General features: G+C 38.8%; 1 protein-coding gene across 13 annotated transcripts in view; it reads left to right on the top strand.

The window, feature by feature from the left end:
* Positions 1-19,899, top strand: part of CTNNA2 (catenin alpha 2) — a 463,302-nt gene that overhangs the window by 359,394 nt on the left and 84,009 nt on the right. For all 13 annotated transcript variants that reach the window (XM_068189021.1, XM_068189024.1, XM_068189023.1 and 10 more), the window contains one exon: positions 4,858-5,010. In XM_068189021.1, the coding sequence (XP_068045122.1) occupies positions 4,858-5,010 (153 nt within the window). The remainder of the gene's footprint in view (positions 1-4,857; positions 5,011-19,899) is intronic.

The following is a 19,899-nucleotide window of genomic DNA, read 5'->3' as shown; positions in this document are numbered from 1 at the left end:
TGGTCAAAAAATGTCACTTCAACTTGCTTTCTGTTAGTAAATTCACCCCAAATCTCTTCCTGATTATGGCAGCTTCTCCGTAGACAGAGGAAAGCTCACATATGGAAAAATATATTAAGAAGTTCAAACTAAAAGAGAGCAGGTTTAGATTAGATTTTAGGAAAAAATTGTTCCCTGTGAGGGTGCTGAGGCCCTGGCACAGGGTGCCCAGAGGAGCTGTGGCTGTCCCTGGATCCCTGGAAGTGCCCCAGGCCAGGCTGGATGGGGCTTGAAGCAGCCTGGGATAGTGGGAGATGTCCCTGCCCGTGGGAGGGGGGTTGGAACTGGATGTTCTTTAAGATCCAGGCCATTTCATGGTTCTAGTAAGAATTACCTGTCTTTGTAATAGTGTTTCTTCCTGATTTATCTTTGGCTCAAATCCTACTTTTTAAATTTATTCCATAGATCTCTAGTTTGAGTGTCTTAAGTGTGATACATGTTCTAAATGGCAGTCATTTTGCTGTTTAATCTGCCAAGACAAAGCTGGTGGTGTTGCTGTCCCCATCCCCCAGGTTACCATTCTTTGGTCACATCCTATGTGACACAGTCTGCAGAATTGACTGAGACTTTCTCTTTAGCACCAAACTGCAGCAGCTTCTAATGGTCACTGCCTTATTCTCCAGAACTCAATTTCACAGCGTATTGGAGGTGACACACCTTAACTGCAGTGGAGAAGGCTTTATTTTCATCCCTTTCAATTGAATTAATGCCTGTTTGGGAGCTCTCTGCAGGAGCTGGGTTGCAACTCCTGTTAAATGGAAAATAGTGAATAAGGTGCTCCTTGGTAAACTTTTGTTACAGGCAGCTCTGTACTGCCAGGCTTTATAAAGTTTAACAATCTGTTGGAGTCATTAATCTCCTGCTGTGGCTTTACCTTCCAGTGGCAGGATTGGACATTTAATTCTCCACTAGACTGTAAGTAGCACTGAGACATTTTGGTTCTAAAATTGTTATATAGCCATGGAAAACATCGTTTTGGTGGGCATTTAACCTCTTTGAGCTCAATTATGGCTGTGAACTGACAATGATAAAACAGCCCTAAATGGTGCTTAGAACAGCAGAGCATGATGCTATCAAAACCAGTAACTTGACTGTGCACCATAAACTGACTAAATTGACTGAACTGGAAAGGCATAAAATCTGCCTGTGCACCATTCATGCTTTCAAAAATATTTTCAGGTCTTGATGTTTTTCTTCTGTATTTTTTGTTGTTGTGGCAAATTTATTAATCTGTTAGCCTTATGTACATTAATAAAGTTTTGACTCTGACAAAATGAATTAAGCAAGACCTTAATTTAACGTGCTTTCTCCTCTAATAAATCAAGTTTCACGTGGTGGAATTCTTGCTTTGAATTCATCTCTAAATTAAAGATCCTGTGGGGGAAAAAAAACCTAAAACGTTGTCTTACAAGTAATAGTGTGTGTCATAATATTTACATCAGAGCTCAGCATAAATTAAGGCATTGCGAAGGCATTTGTTAATGCAGGTGCACGAGCAAAACCCTGGTGCTGGTTTTGGAATAAAACACGACAGGCTTTTGCTGCTTTCAGATTTAAGTCACAGCCTTCTCCTATTCCCTTCTGAACTGAGGTTACCTGGATGAAACTGAAATCTCTGGATGCACAAGCCATCACTTAGACTGGACTTTGTTGCAGTATGCACAGGAACACACAAGATTGTTTTTCCAGTAGTTATCTGCCTTGATGAATAGCCCTAATTGGATCAAATAGACTGGTAATGGTGAGCCAGTAGTTTTAAATGTCTTGTCTTGTGCCATTAATATTACCTTGTCATGTATCCATTTGAGCTCTTGGATGAATGTCTTGCCTTCATACTGCTGTCACATTTAACAAATGATTTTGTCAAGTCATTCTTTACAGCTTGTGGTGAAGGATGGGAAAATTTGTGGTCTCCTGCGTACATAAAACCCGTTAACTCTACCTTTCAACTCCAGTGCAAGGGTGTCCTAAAACTCAGATAGCAAATTCCTAAAGAAATTATAGTGCCTGTTTACAAGAGGGGCCAGAAATATTCCACTGACATCTATGATTAACACAGCAGAAGAAAAACAGAATGTATTAATTTTGTATTTATTAAACCTGTGACAGTCAGAATTCAGATTCTTTTTTTTTCAGCTGCTGCAATTAGGAACCTCAGAGTGCAACACTCAGTTACCATTAGAAACAAGATATCCGTTTTATTCATTCACTTTGATTCAGAAAGAGCTCTGCTGTATATTTACTATGGTAAACCCCAAATTGCTGGTTAGCTGATGCTTTTGCTGTCCTTTTTATTGATTTCTGGGATGTGGTTGTAGGCTGAAGATATTTAACACTGATGAGAATAAGCTGCTTACTTGAACATCCTGAGACTGCTGTTACAATTCCATGGGGCAAATTGTTATAACCCGATCCATAACACCACATTACCTTAGATTAAAAATTGAATTGTTTGTTCATTGAATAAATAGAAGCCTTTGGAACAGATCCCTCCTTATGGCAGGATACATACAGGAAGGTGTTAGTGCTCATTTAGCATTTAAAGTAAGGGTTTTTTAGTGCAGTGGACAGTAGGTTTTCACTGGCACATATTGAACTTGAGCAAGTGGATTTTTTTAAGGATCTTTCACTGAGAATGAGCTGGAAGCCCCATGGAATTTTTTAAAAGCTTCATGTGTTCCTTTGGAAATGCTACCTACCATTTGGTCTTTTTTGATACAATGGGCATCAAAGTCTAACTGTGGGTACACAAATGAGGCATCTGATCTGGAGTTTGCCAGCAAGCCCTGGAAAATGGATGTCTGCAGAGAGAATTATGCAAATTTATGATACACCTTCTCTGGCAGTATTTCTCCCTTAATGCTGGCTATAAGTGAAACTATTAATTTAATAGGGAATCACAGAATATCCTGAGTTGAAAGGGATCCACAAGGATCATAGAGTCCAACTCCTGGTTGTCCTGCAGAGAGCAACCCCAAGAATCCCACCGTGTGTCTGAATTCTTAAGTTAAATTTTTATAAATACTGACTGGAAATCTATCAGCCATAGAATGCAGAGTGCTGTGCTGCTGCACTGTTCTCTGACACTGAGCATCTTAGAACATTTATTCTTCTTTTTCTTGCAATGTTTTGATGTACTTGGAGCAATATTATTATTTCTATTGAGATGCTACCTATGAAAACTATCCATGGATCAGAATCCCATTGTGTGAGATGCTGCGCAAATAGACCCAAAGCATGGTCTGAAAGAGCTTTTAATGTAAGAAGAAAATAAGAGTCAGTAAGTGGAGAGCAGCAGATTGATGGGAGAAAAAATAAAGAGTACAAGATGGAAATGTAATAGGTGGTAGCAAACACACAGCAGCTTCCAAACTGTTGGCAGGTCTCTGATAGATGATTCTTTTCTTCTTTTTGTCTTCTTTCCTCCCCCTGTTTGTATGTGTTACTGAGTTGGCTATTCTGAGTGCCTTTAATCATTTTGAAAGCGGAAAAAAAAACCAAAAACTTTCCAGGTTGAATCTGTGTAGAATTAATTTTTAAGGAGAATTGAGAACTGCTTAATATGTTGACTGCTTCAGTTGTGATGGAAATAAAATGAATACCTCCTACAAGCACATATATGCTATTTTGCTTAGCTTGTTTTTACTGCACCACTCAGGGAATGAAGAAAAATATTCAAAGTTAGCTTTCTCCTTATTCAAATAGAGCTGAGAATTGCTGTCATCAAACAGCAAATGCATCTTGGATTGTGTATTTGCAATGTCTGACAATAGGGTGGTTTTCAGTGTGATTGGGTGTTTTGATGGCACCTTGTCTAGCTAAAGCTTTCTTGTCTGGGCTGCAGAATAGAGAAAATTACCTCTCTGGATGCTTCATCTAGCTAAACATGCATTATTTAAGGAGACTAATGGCTACCCAAGCCTCTAGGCTGAATAGCTCCTAGCTTCTGTTTGAGCCCACAGTTTTTCATTCTTAACAACCCAAAAGCTGGAGAAAACATAATCAAGATGTTTCTGATCCACAATCCTACAGAGCAATTACGCTTCCAGGAAGAATTATTTAAGATTTCAGTCATCTTTCTGGCTGTCTTTCAAATTTTGTGGAAGTTTGACATTAATTAGTGGTCATTAGCAAGGTGGAAAAGAGGCTAGTGACATCATTCTTACAGTAATATTGTCTCAAATAGATGCTTACATGGACTAACAGGTGTTAAATCTTCAGTAACTTGTAAGATGTTTTCTTCTTCCTTTAGAATAAATTGTAATATGTTTTCTAATCTGCCTGGAAAATGCTAAAAAGGTTTTCTGTTTATACTTCTTGGAGCTATTCAAATGGGAATACAAAGCACAAGGTATCTGCTACACAAAATATTAATTATTGCATGGAATACTATTCACTGGAGGAATTAGAGAAGGCTTAGAAATATTCAGGCTAATATTTTTTAATGGTTGCTTGGAGTTAAGCTTCTTAATCCATATTTGGCTTTTTAGTGAGCTGAACTGTTTTCTCAAGTAGTGTGGAGCTTTCATTTCTCATCAATTTGCTATGTCTTACATGAGTTATCACCAGCATTCTGTACAGATCCATTCAGGCCAGTAGGATTAGGTATATGTCAGCACAAATCCCAGGAGGGGTTTGCAGAGCCTAGGCCCTCAAGTTTTTAATTTTGCTTGCAGGAAATATTGGAGAAAAGAAAGCAAAAAGTCCAAATTCCCACATAATGCTGCGAGATGCAACACATCAGTGCTTCAACATGAACAGTGGGAACGTGTGCTGATAAATGTCCTTTGTTTACTGATCTGCTGTCCTTTGTCACAGCTCCGGAAGGCAGTGATGGATCACATATCAGATTCATTCCTGGAGACCAACGTCCCACTGCTGGTTCTCATCGAGGCCGCGAAAAGCGGGAACGAGAAAGAAGTGAAGGAATACGCTCAGGTCTTCCGTGAACACGCCAACAAGTTGGTGGAGGTAAGTGACCTTATTGACACAGCCAGATTTCCATCTGGCACCTCCAGGGGAGGCAGGAAAAGTTATATCCTGGGTGAAATGTTAGAGGTGTTGTTTCAGGAGTTTTGGTCAACTTTATGCCGGTGATTGCCCTGGAAATGTTTGGGTGACGGGCAGAGGAACATGCTGTGGTTTAGTGCTTCATGAAAGCAATTGAGCATGTTAAAAATGGTGTTTCCAGCAGTTTGTCAAAAGACATGAGCAACAAGAATTAAATTTCAGTTCGGCTTCACTAACAGTACAATTGAGCTGAATGTCTATTAAGCAAAATGCCAAATCAGTGCTTCACAATCTGGTCCTGGCCAAGGACTGCTCCAGACTTAATTATTTGTCAGTCTGAACTGAAAAAGGGCAAAGGACCTACAGAGAAGGCACAGCCTTAAGAACATATATGGTCTTGAAAGGTCTGTAGTTCATATATAAATATATATATATTTACGGTACCTTCTCTTTCTGAAGAGACACACTCTAAAGTCAACCAGTGATAATTACAAGTCTTCAGGGATGATACTGAAATAGCTTTATTCTTCCTTGAGGAGTATAAAATATAACGATTGAAACCTTGGATACTCATGGAATGGACATCTAATAAAATTATAATGTTCATTTCAGTTTACCTTCAACAGGCCAGGAACTATGAAAAGTGCTTGTGTTTTTAAAGAAAAATATAACTCAGTGATTTGCTCCATAACATTGTGTGCCATTTTTCTGTACTAGCAATGTTTTGAAGGCTTTTTCAAAGGGGCTTTTTTGCAGCCCCTTTGCAACATATTTTCTTGTCACACAATGTGCTATTTAGCAAAGGGAAATGCAATTAGGGAATTACTGATCTGACAGGTACTGAACTATACTTCTGAATGTCTTCTGTTAGTACAGGACTCTTACTGATTCTGTAGAGCCTGAGCCGAAGCAAACAGTAAGGTCTTCTTGGTTAATATTGACTAAATCTGGATAGTTCCCTGATAAAATAAGTGTCTGGATGTCTTTTTACAGTGGGTGTGTGTTTTCAGATGTTCTGGAGCATCTCATTCTTGCCATGTACCAAACAGGGAGTAAAGGTACCTTATTCTGCTCTGGAAATCAGGTGTTTGCTAAAGTACATACCTTGCAGGTGCCTAAAGAAAGGTCTTGGGGGCCTAAAATTTCTCTACAATGCTGAATACAGTAAGGTTTATTGCTGTTGTCTGCAAGAGGATCACAGGGCTTTCAGCAACCTTCTGTCCCAGCCCCTGTGTATATGCAAAGATTTATTGCTGCCTCCTTGTGACTGGAGCTGTGGCAATGAAAAAGGAAATAGCTGGTAGGTGTACAAAGAGAGGAAAAAAAAACCCCAAACAAATGGAAAACCCCTCCACAATGTTTGTTCATAGTTATAGTGGCAGTGGAGTTGTAGGCTTATATGCAGTGAACATATGTGGGGTTAGTGTTCTAGCAGTCACATCCTCCACAGATTTGCAGAAAAGTGTTGCCATGACAGGTCTAATAGCATTATTAAAAAACTTAAAAATAGCTAAGTAGATATTTTAAAAATATCATAAGAGGTAATGGCATAAAAGGAGGAAAAATACCTTTTAAGGTTGTAGTTAAAAAAAAAAAAAAAGCCAAAAACTCCCTGCCAGAAAAACCCACAACTTTAATGGGAAGAAGGAAGAACTGCAATGCTGTTAAACTGTCAGAGAGAGAATTTAGGTTTATTCTTAGGAGGAAATTCTTTGCTGTAAGCATGGTGAGACCCTGACACCCCCAGAAAAGCTGCCCCAACCCTGGAAATGTCCAAGGCCAGGTTGGAATGGGCTTGGAGCAACCTGGGATAGTGGAAGGTGTCCCTGCCCATGGCAGGGGGTAGCACTGGGTGGACTTTAAAGTTCCTTCCAACCCAGGGAATTCTGTGATTCTATGAAACCAAAAAAATAAGCAGTTTTAGTTATTTAGTCTTGTATTTACAAGCCTAACATTACATTAGATTTGTATTTTAGACCAAACTGGAGTTTGGGTAAAAATTTTCGACATGTGGTTAGCTTGTACCCCACCAAAAAGCAACAGTGTTGGTATCAATAGATGTCTCGGGGCTAATACCTAATATTTTTATTCCATTTAGGTTGTTCCAGACTATTAGAAGCAGATTCTTAATTGAATCCTGTATATCTTTGACAGCTGGTACTGGCTTGTGGGTGCATTCTTAGTTTTTTCCAAGAATGGGTTCTTTTAGGTGGATCTTGCCCTTTTAGTAGTAAGAACTATTTCTGGTTCAGGTAAAAAGCATCTTGAAGAAAGGAATTTCTAGTGCAAGTGAAATTTTTAACCCCAAATTTCAAGTTCATCAGTCTGCAGAAGCAAGTACGTATTTGGAATATATTTATGTCCCTTTTATACTAGATTTTGCACTTCAAATAGTTTCATCATTTTTACTTACTGATGCACAATGGAACCTTAGCAGATGGACTTCTCTGGTTTTGTGGGTCAAGTATCTTGCAAATAGTAAAGTGTGGTTTAAAGATGAGCCATAATCAAGTGACTATGGAATGCAAGATGCTTTCCCAGGCACGGGGCCAGAATTGCTTGCTAAGATATGCAAACACAGCTCTGCTGAAATGCGTGGAGTTGCAGTTGCTCATGGTAGAGGAATTTGGCACTGCCAGTTCAATACTGTGAAAAGTCTGTAGTATTAATCATTAATTTTGAAATCTGAATCTGAATTCCTACCAAGCTCAATAGACAGCCCTGTCAAAAGGTCAGGAAAAAATAATACATGCTTTAATATTTCTTTACATGAAACCTGCATTTTTACATCCTGAAGGAAAAAAAAATTGCACTTCATTTGTTGAATACAAATGGCAGAATTTTCTCTGCATAGCCAATACATTTTTAAAAATATATTTTGTCAGCTCGAGCCTTAAGGAGGTTAAGTTTCTTTTATAGTCCATATTACAGAATATTTAAATCTTCTCTCAAAAGCCATTTTCATTATATAATATTTTCCCTTCCCTACCTCCTACCATAACATTAATAACAACAAAGATGGATTGTCATTTTTCAAGACATTCACTGACAGCTAGATTTGTCTATGGGTTTTGTTGGAAACACAGAGTGAGGTGTCACTTAACTATAATGTAAATCATACAAAATAAATCAAATTGTCAGACAGATTCTGGGGGTGAAACATAACAATATAATAAAACAGAATTTGGATGGTACCACTCCAGAATTTAGATGGGTAACTCTTTTCTTTGCAATGGTTTTTCACAGCCATTTCTCAAATTTATTTCTGCCTTCTGAAACTGAGGTTAGAGAAATCATGGTGTCTTTCTGGGTCATGATCTTTTCCTCACGAATCCCTTTATGTTTTTAAAGAAATTATCTTCAGTGGCTGAAAGTAAATGCCTGAGTTGTAATGCCAACTTCAGCTGTGACCTTGGGAAGTCATTTAACTTCTCTGCCCAAGCACTTTCATTAGTAGCATAAGGTTAATGACAGATAGTTCTAATACCTACCACACAAAGGCACGTGACTGATAAATCAGCTCAGATTTATTCAATGCATCTGTCAAAGCACTATAAGGAAGCTAATTACTTAATTTTCATTGTTCTGTTTGCTAGAGGTTCCTTGGTTTAACTGTTGATCCCCTGGACTGTTTCTTGAAAAATTAAATTATTAAATCTAACAGGTTTTCTTGGTAGATGAAATTCAGCATCCAGTAAACTCTTAAGAGCCATAGTAGCAGGCTGTTCAGTTGGAATTCAAATTATCAGGGATTGGATCAGACCTTCCATTCTCAAAAAGATGGGTGTAAGTCCAAGATATTTCTACTTGTTGTTTCAGTTTGGGGAGTTGTAATGCTTTTATGGAAATGCTTTACCATTTTAGTGGTCAGTGAACACTTACAAGAGTTAAATTCAGTTGCACTGTTCTTATTTCCAGCAAAACCTGAATGAAGGGGTGTGTTCTGCTTCAGTATGAACTGATGAAGCACCATCTTTAAAACACTTAAAAATGAACTTTTCAAAAGTCCCTTACTACTTTTCAATGAATTGATTTTTATGAAGAATTTTTTGAACCCCACATGGATCTGTCAGTTTCACCTCATACAAAATTAAAAGATTTCTGGAGACATGACAAATAATCCTTGTAACAACACCTGGCCAGTGAAAAATCTGAGTTTGGCAATGGTTTATGGTGATTTAAAGTGGATATAGTGCAAGCACATCAATAGTATCATAAGGTTGGATGGTAAATTGTGGCAGGTGAAATCTAACAGCACCATTCTGGTTTTGGTTTGTAGCCTCTCTTCCCATTAATTTTGCAGAAGCCTTAATTAATTTTATCCAAGTAATTGCCACTTTGAAGAGGGTAGTGGGTTACTTTTGGGCAGTTAGGGGCTTGGAACATCTTAATTTTACAAAAAAAAATAGAAAAAGAAGAAAAGAGTTTTTTGAGACACAATGCAGGCTACCTTTAATTTTCTAAGAATGGTATTATTTGGAGCTCCCTAATTCAGACTGATTGTAATCTTTCCCATCACAAATGTGGAAATAGGTTTACATGCTGAAGACAGGAGGGGAGAAAAAACCATTGGCAGTGTGCAATGCACACAAAACAAGCAGCTGGGCCTGCTCAGTGACCCCTTCTTAGCTCATCCGGTAATGAGAGAAAAGGGGCAAAATTGTGAAAGAAGATTTTACTCTGGTGATCGACAGTGGATTAAATCTCAATTTACATCAGCATTAACAGAACTAATATCCAAACCAGTATTTTTTTTTCTTTCCAGAAATAACTCTCAGAAAACCACAAAGAAACACAAAACTAGACTTTCTGCTAGGGAGTGAAGATCATCTGTGTAACTCTGCAATGCACTTGAGGTCGATGCAGGGCTGGGAGTTCACATGTGGCACTTCAGCTCCCTTCCAGCAGGCACTGGTGGCCTTCGTAAGGAATAGGTGACAGTATTTTCCTTGTGCTTTTGTAAATATTGTATCAATTCATGAACTGACAGGTTTTAATTTAAGACAGACAACACCCAAAGAAAAAAGCCTACGATAAAGAAATTGGCTCATTTATTTCTGCAACTTTAGTTCGAGGAACAAAGACTGATATTTTCACACATACCTGAGATGTTCTGTTCTTTTTTGTTTAAGTGCACACTGCTGCTTCAGCAGAGTACACACCTAGCTGTTTTTTTCTGATGATGGAAAAAAAGTGTCAGTATTCTGTCATAGCTTCTGCATCCAACTTGCATCCTGAAAAATGTGTACGTCCCTGGGTTTACTCTTACAGGCTGATCAGCTTTTACTCTGCATTTTTCTTTTAGCTGACTTTAAGCTAGATAAGAAGTACAGTTTAGAAGGTGGTAATCCTTGCTTGTAAGCAAGGAGTGTTAAGAAAGTCATAGATTAGTTTAACTCAAGCTCTTCATTCAAGTTGAGAGATTTTATTTGAAATTAAAGCTGTGAGCTACCTTTGTGTCCTAGTGTTTCATCTGCTCAGTTTTAATTTCCATCCCTGGCCTTTCTTCCCTGTGTGGGCAGCAGATGTTCCTAATTCCTAGTAAACATCAGGAGTGTACTGACATAGCTAAAGCCACAAGTCCACTTATTTGCAGTGAGACAATGAGAAGTTTGGCCTCTTTGAGTGAAGTTCCTGAGTCGCTCCTGCAGCCAGATCTTATGTTTGTTTGTCCTCCTTTGAGGCAAAATGAGCTCCAAATTCTTTCGGGATAAAACTTTCTGGTAGTGCAGTGTGATGGGTGAACTATTTATTCTGCTTTTTTTACTGACTTTAACCACTGGGTGTTGATATTCCACTGGGATCCATGCCAGTTTCATCTTCTCGTGTCTCGATTAATGCTGAAATGGAATCAAAGTGCCTTAGAAAAGGTGAGACACAGACACAGCTGCTGCTTTGTGACTTTTAGAGCCTCTGGTGTTCCTGAAGAAGGTAGGTTATTAAAGGAGGTGAATACTCAGTGTCTGCATGGTCAAGACTGTTTTTGTCCAGAAGCCAGTGCTGCTTCCAGGCTGTGAGGGTCCATCTCCAAGGCTTGGCACCTGCTGTGAAGGGAGCAGTTGCAGGACCTATGGTCTCTAAACTGCATTGCTGACACAGACATAGGAGGGAAACAAAACAATTGGACATGGAGAACTTGGCTACAGCAGATGCTGATCCCTCAGCGTCTGCCCTTGGCAGATTTCCAGTGAAACCGAGGAATCCGGGATGGCTGGAAGGGGGAGGAGCTTCCTTATCTCATGGCTGCTTTGGCAATATTACTCTGTTCCCAAAATTTCTTCCTATCTATCAACACCTGAGTAAGCACACCAGAGGCAGTGAGGCTATTACCATTCTCTTGAGTAATCATTTTCTATTAATTTGTCCATTTTTTCTTAGACTGCTGCACTCTTACATTTCACAGCAACACCAGTAGGGTTGAAGGATAATTTTATTTGTTCACGCGTATTTCTGTAATGTAAATAAGCATCAAATGCTACCTGAAGTTAGCAACTTGTGGGTAATGATGGTTTTCTTCCTTCCCAGGAGAATACAAGATTAAAAATTAAATTTGATAAAATACTAACTGGGAAATTGCTGCAGAATCTCCCATGCCAACTTGAAAGCATTTTTAGCTTTGGGACTGTAAACATAAAGCCAGTGTTGTGCTGGTTCTGTTATCTGATTTCCTAGAGGTCATCATTCATTAACAAATGGCTTATCATGTGGTTTTACACAATGGAAAAAAAAGCAGGAGGATTTCCTATCAACAGAAGTGTAATGCAGCCACTTCTTCACATTTTTTGTAATTATTTTACATCTTTATGTGTTCGCTATTACTTATTTTCATGAGAAATACCTGGTTATCTCCTTGCAGCGAAATTTATTTGTAATAATTTCCCAGTATTTTCCAGTTATCTTTTTTTTTTTGATAATTAACTTTTAACCGTGATTATTTGAGGCCTCTTTAAAAGAAATAAAGTCAATTTACTCCCTTTTTAATCACTAATATTTAAAAAATACTTTTCTAGTGAATACCACCCTCTGAGCAGGGGACTCACTTCAGTCTGATCATGCTCTGTGCTGTGTGATTCATATTTTCCTAAAATAACAGGACCCCTACAAACTCTAGTATCCATTTATACCTCCTATCTCTTACAATCCTACACCCCAGTCTCTGTGATTTGTAACATTTTAATAATACAATCAAGAGCACTTGGTACTTTTGTTAATTAACTGATTGCATAAATTAAGAATTTAGCTCCTCCAAACCAGCTGTTTGAATTTGTAACCTTAGTGCACCATGGTGCAGCACAACATCTGGCATGTTGGATGTTCAGAAAAGATTTTTTTTTATACAGCCCCACCTAATTACCCTCATTCTTTATTTTTTACTCTCATATCCTATTTGGTACAGTGTTTTATTTGTGCCCTAAGCAGAACTGATGTTCTTCTTTAAAATGGGTGCCTCAATGTGTGTGCTAAAACCAGTGTGTTGGGTACATTTTTGCTACTGAAGACAGGTTAACATTTTATTACTCTGTAAAAAGTTTAGCCTCTTGGCCCTTGTTCTGTGATGTATTAGCAGGGTTATCTTTCAATCATTAAATATTAGCCCTGTGCTTTTACACGAGCATCTTACACTGTAAGAGCTTAATTAAATAGCCTGTCCTAGAGCACAAAGTGTAAGAGAAATAATGGCAGTGGTGGAAAATGAAAGGACGAGATACAGGAATCTACACTGCTATTCCGAAATTACAACAAAATAAGAAATTAAACAAACAGCTCTAATTACTGCAGAGAAAGGGAATTTGTCATTAAAAACTGAGCCATTTCAGGGCAGAAATGCAGGGGGAGAGCTATGTAAGAAGAGAGAAAGTTCAGTAAAAGCTGTAAGTACTTCTGAGGAAACTGAAAAAAAAATCATTTACAAGGAAATCGTGAGCCTGAAATATTGGAGAGCATTCAGACCTGCTCAAAAACTGAGTAGATATCCAGAGAAAATACTTGTCAAAGATTTGAGCACAGAACAGCATGTTTAATGATGGAGTTTTGAGCAGGTGCAAAAGAAGAAATTGTAATCCTTTATCTAGAAATCTCATGATCTTGAACAAAAGTTACAGCAGTCTTGATTTAAAAAGATTTTGCAAGCGAATTACACGTTTCAAATATGCAAATACAGACTACTGAGTAATAAAACTGATTTGTTAATTTGTTAATCCAGAACAAAATACGCATTTGAATCCCAGTATCAAGGTACACTGGAATTGCACTGGAGTGTCTCTGTTTCTTCAGCTGATGCAATGTGTGGGTCATAGTGGATTTGACCCTGGTTTTTCCTCTCTATCCCATTTGCTGGATTCTAACAAGCATCGTGGTTATGGTAAACTAATCATAGGTATATCCCACATTGCTTCTTTTGTGTTTTCCAAGAATCCCAGGTGATCTCAGGAATAAAATGGACCTTTTGCCATTTTGGATTGGTTCAGTAACTGTTGTTGTTGTTGTGTTTTGACACCGGTAGTCTCAGCCTTGAATGGCCTGTGCAGCTTTAAAATATTTTCCTGTCAAAGCAGATCCTCAAGATAAGCAGTAGAGTCAGATAAACTGTGTCTTTGTTTCCCCCAGGACAGTTGTTATTTGGACAAAATATTCATCTCTCACTGGAAGCTTTTGCTACAGAATTGCATGAGGGAAATTTTAGGAGAAATCAGGAAGATGATACGAATGGACACAGAGCAGGCTGTGAGAAATAGTGATCGGGGAGAGCTGCTGGCATAAGAGAAGGTTTAGGGTGAATTTAGAGTGGATTTATTCATACCTGCTTGCAATGCTGCTGCTGAATGTCAGGCACATAAGGGGCTAGATTTTTTTTCTCTTTTTTTTTTTTTTTTTAACATATTGACAACCCATGGATTCAAGAAGAAAATTCATCATGTCACGTAGCTATGGATCCAGAAAGAAAGAATTCTTAGTCAGAGTTATCCTAGGTGAAAAGCTGAGTTCAGTTATGAAGGAGAAGACATGTTGGAAAGCCTCATGAAAGAAAAGAGCAGCAAACTCATTCAGAAAATAGATATTACTGAGTAAAATACCATGAGCCTAATAAAAAATCTCCCTAGTGTTTGGAAATTTATTTTTTACCTTAGTTAAATTTTTAAAGACAAACCAACCACCTCACTATTCTGTTAGAATAACATTATAACAAGTGTGTGGATCAGGCTTCAGTAGAAAATCTTTTATGAAATATCAATGGTAATAAAGGACGACTGACTCTATCTCTTAGCCTGAAAAAATCATTGGTCTCACTGCTTTATTTCCAGGCTTGGCCTTCTGAAAATCAAATAAAACAATTAAGTGGATTTTCTTCAAAGTCCCAGAAAGTTTTTCCTATGGCCTCAGAGCAGGCAGCAGCAACTTCAGCCCGAGGACAACTTCTTAAGAAACTTTTAAGTAGCCTTAAAAAGGATTTTAGCATGAAAGCGTAATCTCAACAGTAAGTTTAGTTTCACAGTACGCAGGTTATAAAACTCCTGTTTTGATGATCCTGAAGTGCTTCCAAGACTTCAAAAGTTGAGGAAAAGTGGTTCTGTAAGCCTTAATCTCTTTACAATATGTTATGCTTGAAAAAGCACACGATAGAGAAGGGAGGAAAAGTCCAGATTTTATCACCACCTGCACTTCCTGCAGTCAAAGGGTTTGTAGGATTCAGGTCTTGCTTCTGAAGGACGAGTAACTGAAAGGCTGCTGCCATCACCCTACTGATGGGGTTGTTATATCTGGGGGACAGAGTCAAGGCACTGCTTTGCACTGAGAACCTTTTATCACAGAACCACAAATGGAGGTGTTGCTGTCTCCTCGTAGTCTGTGATTTCATACTCCTCCCCTTTGGGGCACCAATCAATGGACTCCAGTTTTTCTTTTAGTTGTAATGAAATAAGGACAGTTTTGGACCATAGCTATGCAGAGTGTGCAGCACATCAGCTGTTGCCTTCCCAAAACACAATTTGTGCTGTTCAGGGCTTCAAGGGATTTGGAAATATCACCATGGCCAAGGAAACAGGTAAGAGCAGCCATAAGGCCTGAAACCAGTGTTCGTGGTGTGACTGAAAGTGCCATGGATACTTTTTTTGTTACAGGAATTGTTGATGCTGCAATGTCAGAAGGAACATACAGGCACTCACCAGTGTGTATTAACAATAAAACAAAGACATTTTTGAATAGGAGAGGGGAAATGAGCAATAATGATACCTTATTTGGCTCAGTCCTCACAGGGATTATTATTCTTGCTGGGATGCCAATATAGTTGTAGAGTTTATGCAGGAGAGGAAAATCACTGAGGCTTTGTGGGACCCCTCTCAGGTAATAACAGTGTCAAAGGACATCTCTTTGAACAAAAGTGTTTGGTGATCTTGTAGGTTTACATTATAAAAATTGAGGTGTAGGTGGGAATAGCTGCTACTGACCACAGTTCTTACAATGTTGTGTAACATTAAACCTCTAATCATGCATGGTATTGCAGCTAATCACTGAGTTACCTTAACACCCACTGGTTTAAAGAATGCAAAACACTTCAATAACACAAATAGGAAGCTGCAACAATTCACATTCCCAGTCTGTGTGAGAGAAAGCAAAAGCAGATGACATTTTGTATCTTGGCTTGCACACAAATATCTCAGTATTCCTGTAGTCTTTGCCCATATCAGTGGATACTGGTAAATAAATAAATAGGGTGAACAGATCACTGGCAGTGTTATACAAAAGGTTCTACATCAGTGTAAGTATTAATTACACTCATTTCTGACAGTTGATTTTCAAAAGCCTAACAGATAAAAGCATGAGGACCATAAATCATTAATTTAATCTGATCATTTCCAGTCAGTCCTTTATTTACTGTCTGCTCAATTAAAAATTGAGGTTAATGAATCTTTCAAATGTACTATAATATTCTAGTATTCATTTTTCCCCCTTCCACCCCAGGTAAAAGTTTATCTTTTTCTTCTGCTCTCCATCCCTTTTTGCATTAGAGAGGCACTTCTGAGTCACACTATATATTTTCATTTCTGAAAGTCGCTGATAGCAGTTTTCCCATCTGAAATGTGTACAGAGAATGAGATGGCAAAAAGCCAGGCAGCAGTAGGAGCTCTGGAGAGCAAATGTGCAAGTACAGTTTTACCTTGGTCTTACCTTACAGCTTTCTGTCTTTGGCTTTTGCTGCAGAAGTTACCTTCTTTCTCATCTGTATCATGGCCATAAATCATCTTTTCTTTTCGTTTTGTTTCTAATAAAACTTAGAATTCTGCTGAGGAACTTGCATTTCTGGCCCCATTTTTGAAAATTCCTGATTTGCAAATGAATGAGGTGTTACCCAAACATACCCAAAATTGGTAGCAATCATCAGAGTGATTCATCATTTTTATGCATCACAGTTAGAAATACAAAAAAATTCTTCCCCAGTGTTTTTTTGCCGAGTCCAATCCCATTCTTTGGTGTTACCTGCCTTCATAAAGTCTTTTCTCTTGAAGAGGAGAATTATTTCCAGCATCTTCAAAGCAGAATAGCAATTTTCGTTCCTTCCTTTTTTGTAATGTTTGGCATTTTGCACGCTGTAGGTGAACGTGTAAAACAAGATGCTTGGTTGGGGTAAAATGATAAATCTTCTTCCATCTTCACAGACACAATGTCAGTGTCCATCAACCAGGGCTAAATCCAGGCCTTCTAACTTGACTGAACTTAGAACTACAACAGCTCAGGTTCTCTTCGGGTGATGATCCTTGCCTCAAACTCTTTTTAGTGCTCAAGAGCACCAAATGTCTGTCTTGTATCAGTTTCGGAGATTTGGAGTGTTCTCTTCTGGGTTTTTTGTTTTGTTTTGTTTTGTTTTAAACTAAAAATTCTTTTTAAATTTAATCATTAATAAGATCTCCACTTTGTAGGCAATATCCTATTAGTGAACCTGTGGCAGATGGAGAAAAAGAATCTGATCATTGTGATTTCTGTCAGTGGTTCATCAGTGAGATTTTCAGACTCCTTGTTCCAATTTCTGAATTTTATCCATAATATCTTTTGACTTTTGGTTGACTTGTTATTTGCATATCACTTAAAATAGTAGACTAGATACAAGTGAGCAAAAAACTTTGAGCATTTAGAAACCATTAGATGCAGCCTACTCTTTACTATATTTAAGCCAGCAAAAGTAAGCATAGTAGACTTCCAGGATTAATTTAAAATAGCTAGAGCCTTGCTAACATACAAGACAAAATGAATTTTGCCCAAGTTTTGCCTTTAACCTTTTAGATGGCTGTTGTCTGTACCCTCTGAGACAGCGCAGCAGGGAGATGGACTTTTCAAAGGTGTTTGTTGACATCCCAACCTAGAGGAATCAGGCAAAATACGTGGGATGCATTGACTGAAGATCCCTTTCTCTCTTGTGCATCTTCATAGGGCTCTGCCATCTTTGCAGCTCTGCCTTGGATGCTTTCTGATAATGAGGATGGAAATCTGTTAGAAAGCATCCAGGGGAAGAGCTGTGGAGATGGAGAAGGATTTGGAAGAGAAGCTGGATGTGGAGCAGCTGATATCACTTGGTCTGTTCTGTCTGGAGGAGATGGGTCAGACCTCATCAGGGTCTGCAGCTCTGATCTCTGCTCTCTGACAGTGACAGGACCCAGGGAATGGCTGGAGCTGGGTCAAGGGGATTTATGTTAGATATCAGGGAAAGGTTCTTCCCCCAGAGGGTGCTGGGCACTGCCCAGGCTCCCCAGGGAATGGGCACGGCCCCGAGGCTGCCAGAGCTCCAGGAGAGTTTGGACAATGCTCTGAGGCACAGGGTGGGATTGTTGGGGTGTCTGTGCAGGGCCAGGGGTTGGGTTTGATGATCCTGGTGGGTCACTTCCAACTCTGGATGTGATTCTGTGGATCCTAGACAATTAGGGGCAAAAATGTCTTTCAGACAGGTCATGATGTGTTGCATTTGGTGAACCTCTGGAATGACAAAAGTCATGTCTGTGGCAAAAGCTTTTCCCACAGAAGGTGCTGCTCTTTCCTGTGGTGTACTTCTAAATCTGCTTCAGTTTCTTGTAGAGAGGATGTTGTGTGCATGTAATTACCTTCTGGTGAGAGCTTGAAATGCTTCATTTACATCAAATCCTTCCCTTGTAATAACACCATCATATCAAGTCTCTTTGCAAGTGAGACAACCAGTGGCACGTGTGTCTTAGGGGAGCATCAGCATTTCCCACCTCGTGCAGGCTGAAGATATGTTTCCCTGATATTTTCTTTTAAGCTACAGCAAAAGAATAACATCCTGGAGCCACTGCCCGTGGTCAGTTGGATCTTAACCTGCTCGAGCTCCCCAGGCTTATTTTAGCTTGCAGTGTCTGTCAAAGATGCTCCTGTTTCCATCTCGTGTGTGTGGAAGGCTCTCCTGGCATGCAACTGTAACACAACAGATGGGACTCACTGCATCTTGGCTGACCTCTCCTTTCAGCATTTAAATAGCTAAACTGATTTTATTACCATGAAATAAACTTCCAAGAACTTCTTACACTCTAGACCAAGCTAACAAGTGCCAGCTGGAACCCTGCAATTGGAGTAGCTGAGGAGGACAGTTTTCATAGTGGTTTCGTGGGATTGGAAGAGATTTTCATTGATTCTAGTGAGAGCCAGAGGGATGAAATGCCTGGAAAACTTCTATTTTCTTCCAACCAAGACGAGGAAGTAGAAACACTGTTGTTAGGAGTGCACATGGATTTTATTAGTAATAGTTTCCAAGGCTATGCTGTCATTGGAAAGAGACTGAGGACAAACAGGGCTTGGAACATTGGCACCTGAAAAGTGGTGCTGAGGAAATGGTCAGCATGCTTCATCTCAATCTGCCATTTTAAGGTTTTCTCTTTGGTCTCACTGTTCTGTTGTTTTCAGCCCCTGATGCCCCCATTTCTTTGGGATTTACCCTCCTCTTTAGGCTGATTCTAAGACCAGCAGCTACCAACTCTAAATCTTTAACAGGCCAGGTTTTATCTTCTCACAGAGAATTCCAGGGGGAACTCAGGTACTCCGCTGCAAAACTGAGAGATGCAATCGCCTCCAGAAAAATAAACACTAGAAGTTTATATATCTAGTAAAATGTAAAAGACAGGAGTTACTAAAAAGCAGTTAAAAAGTACCCTTGCCCTGTGCACCTTGGCTTCTGAGGGAGGGATAAAGGTCTCATTAGCATTTTATTACCTTTTTTCAGCAGTTTTTTTGTCTTTAGAGATGAATATTACACCTTTTCATGTTCTAGATTCATTTTTCATACATGAATTTAGGCTCCATCCTTTTGGCTCCTGACCCATTTGTTGGGCAGGAAGGTGAATGCACTCAGCCAACACTGATTGGGAGTTTGAATATTAAATATAGACATATAGAGATATATATAGCAGTATATATAGATATATATAATCATTGAATCCTGTTTTAAAAAGTGTTTGACACGTTCTTTAAAATTGAGCAAAATATATGGAATGCTTTTATTTAAAAAAAACAATTTGACTGAGGTAGCAACATATTTGAATGCTTGCTTCCTTTGGGCTGCTGAGAAATTATCTTGTGCTTTGTACAAGGGCCTTTATTCTGATTTCTTCAATTATACCAACTACAGATGTTACACGCACAGTTACAGGTACAACCAGATACACCATCTGATTACACAGACCTTGGAAAACTGATTTTCCTTTACCAGATTTAAGCACACTATTAAGTCTAGTTCTAGATGGCATCGTTTTTTTCAGTGTTTTCAAAAAAAGGACAAAGCAACTTTATGCAAATAAATAATACAGATGCTTTCAATAGACATTCTTATAGTAGGGAGGCACAAATCTATTTCCT

This window comes from Anomalospiza imberbis, chromosome 4 (genome assembly GCF_031753505.1).
Source record: "Anomalospiza imberbis isolate Cuckoo-Finch-1a 21T00152 chromosome 4, ASM3175350v1, whole genome shotgun sequence".
In the NCBI taxonomy this organism is placed as follows: domain Eukaryota; kingdom Metazoa; phylum Chordata; class Aves; order Passeriformes; family Viduidae; genus Anomalospiza; species Anomalospiza imberbis.
Note: the sequence above shows the minus strand (reverse complement) of the source record. Positions and strands in the feature narration are given on the sequence as shown.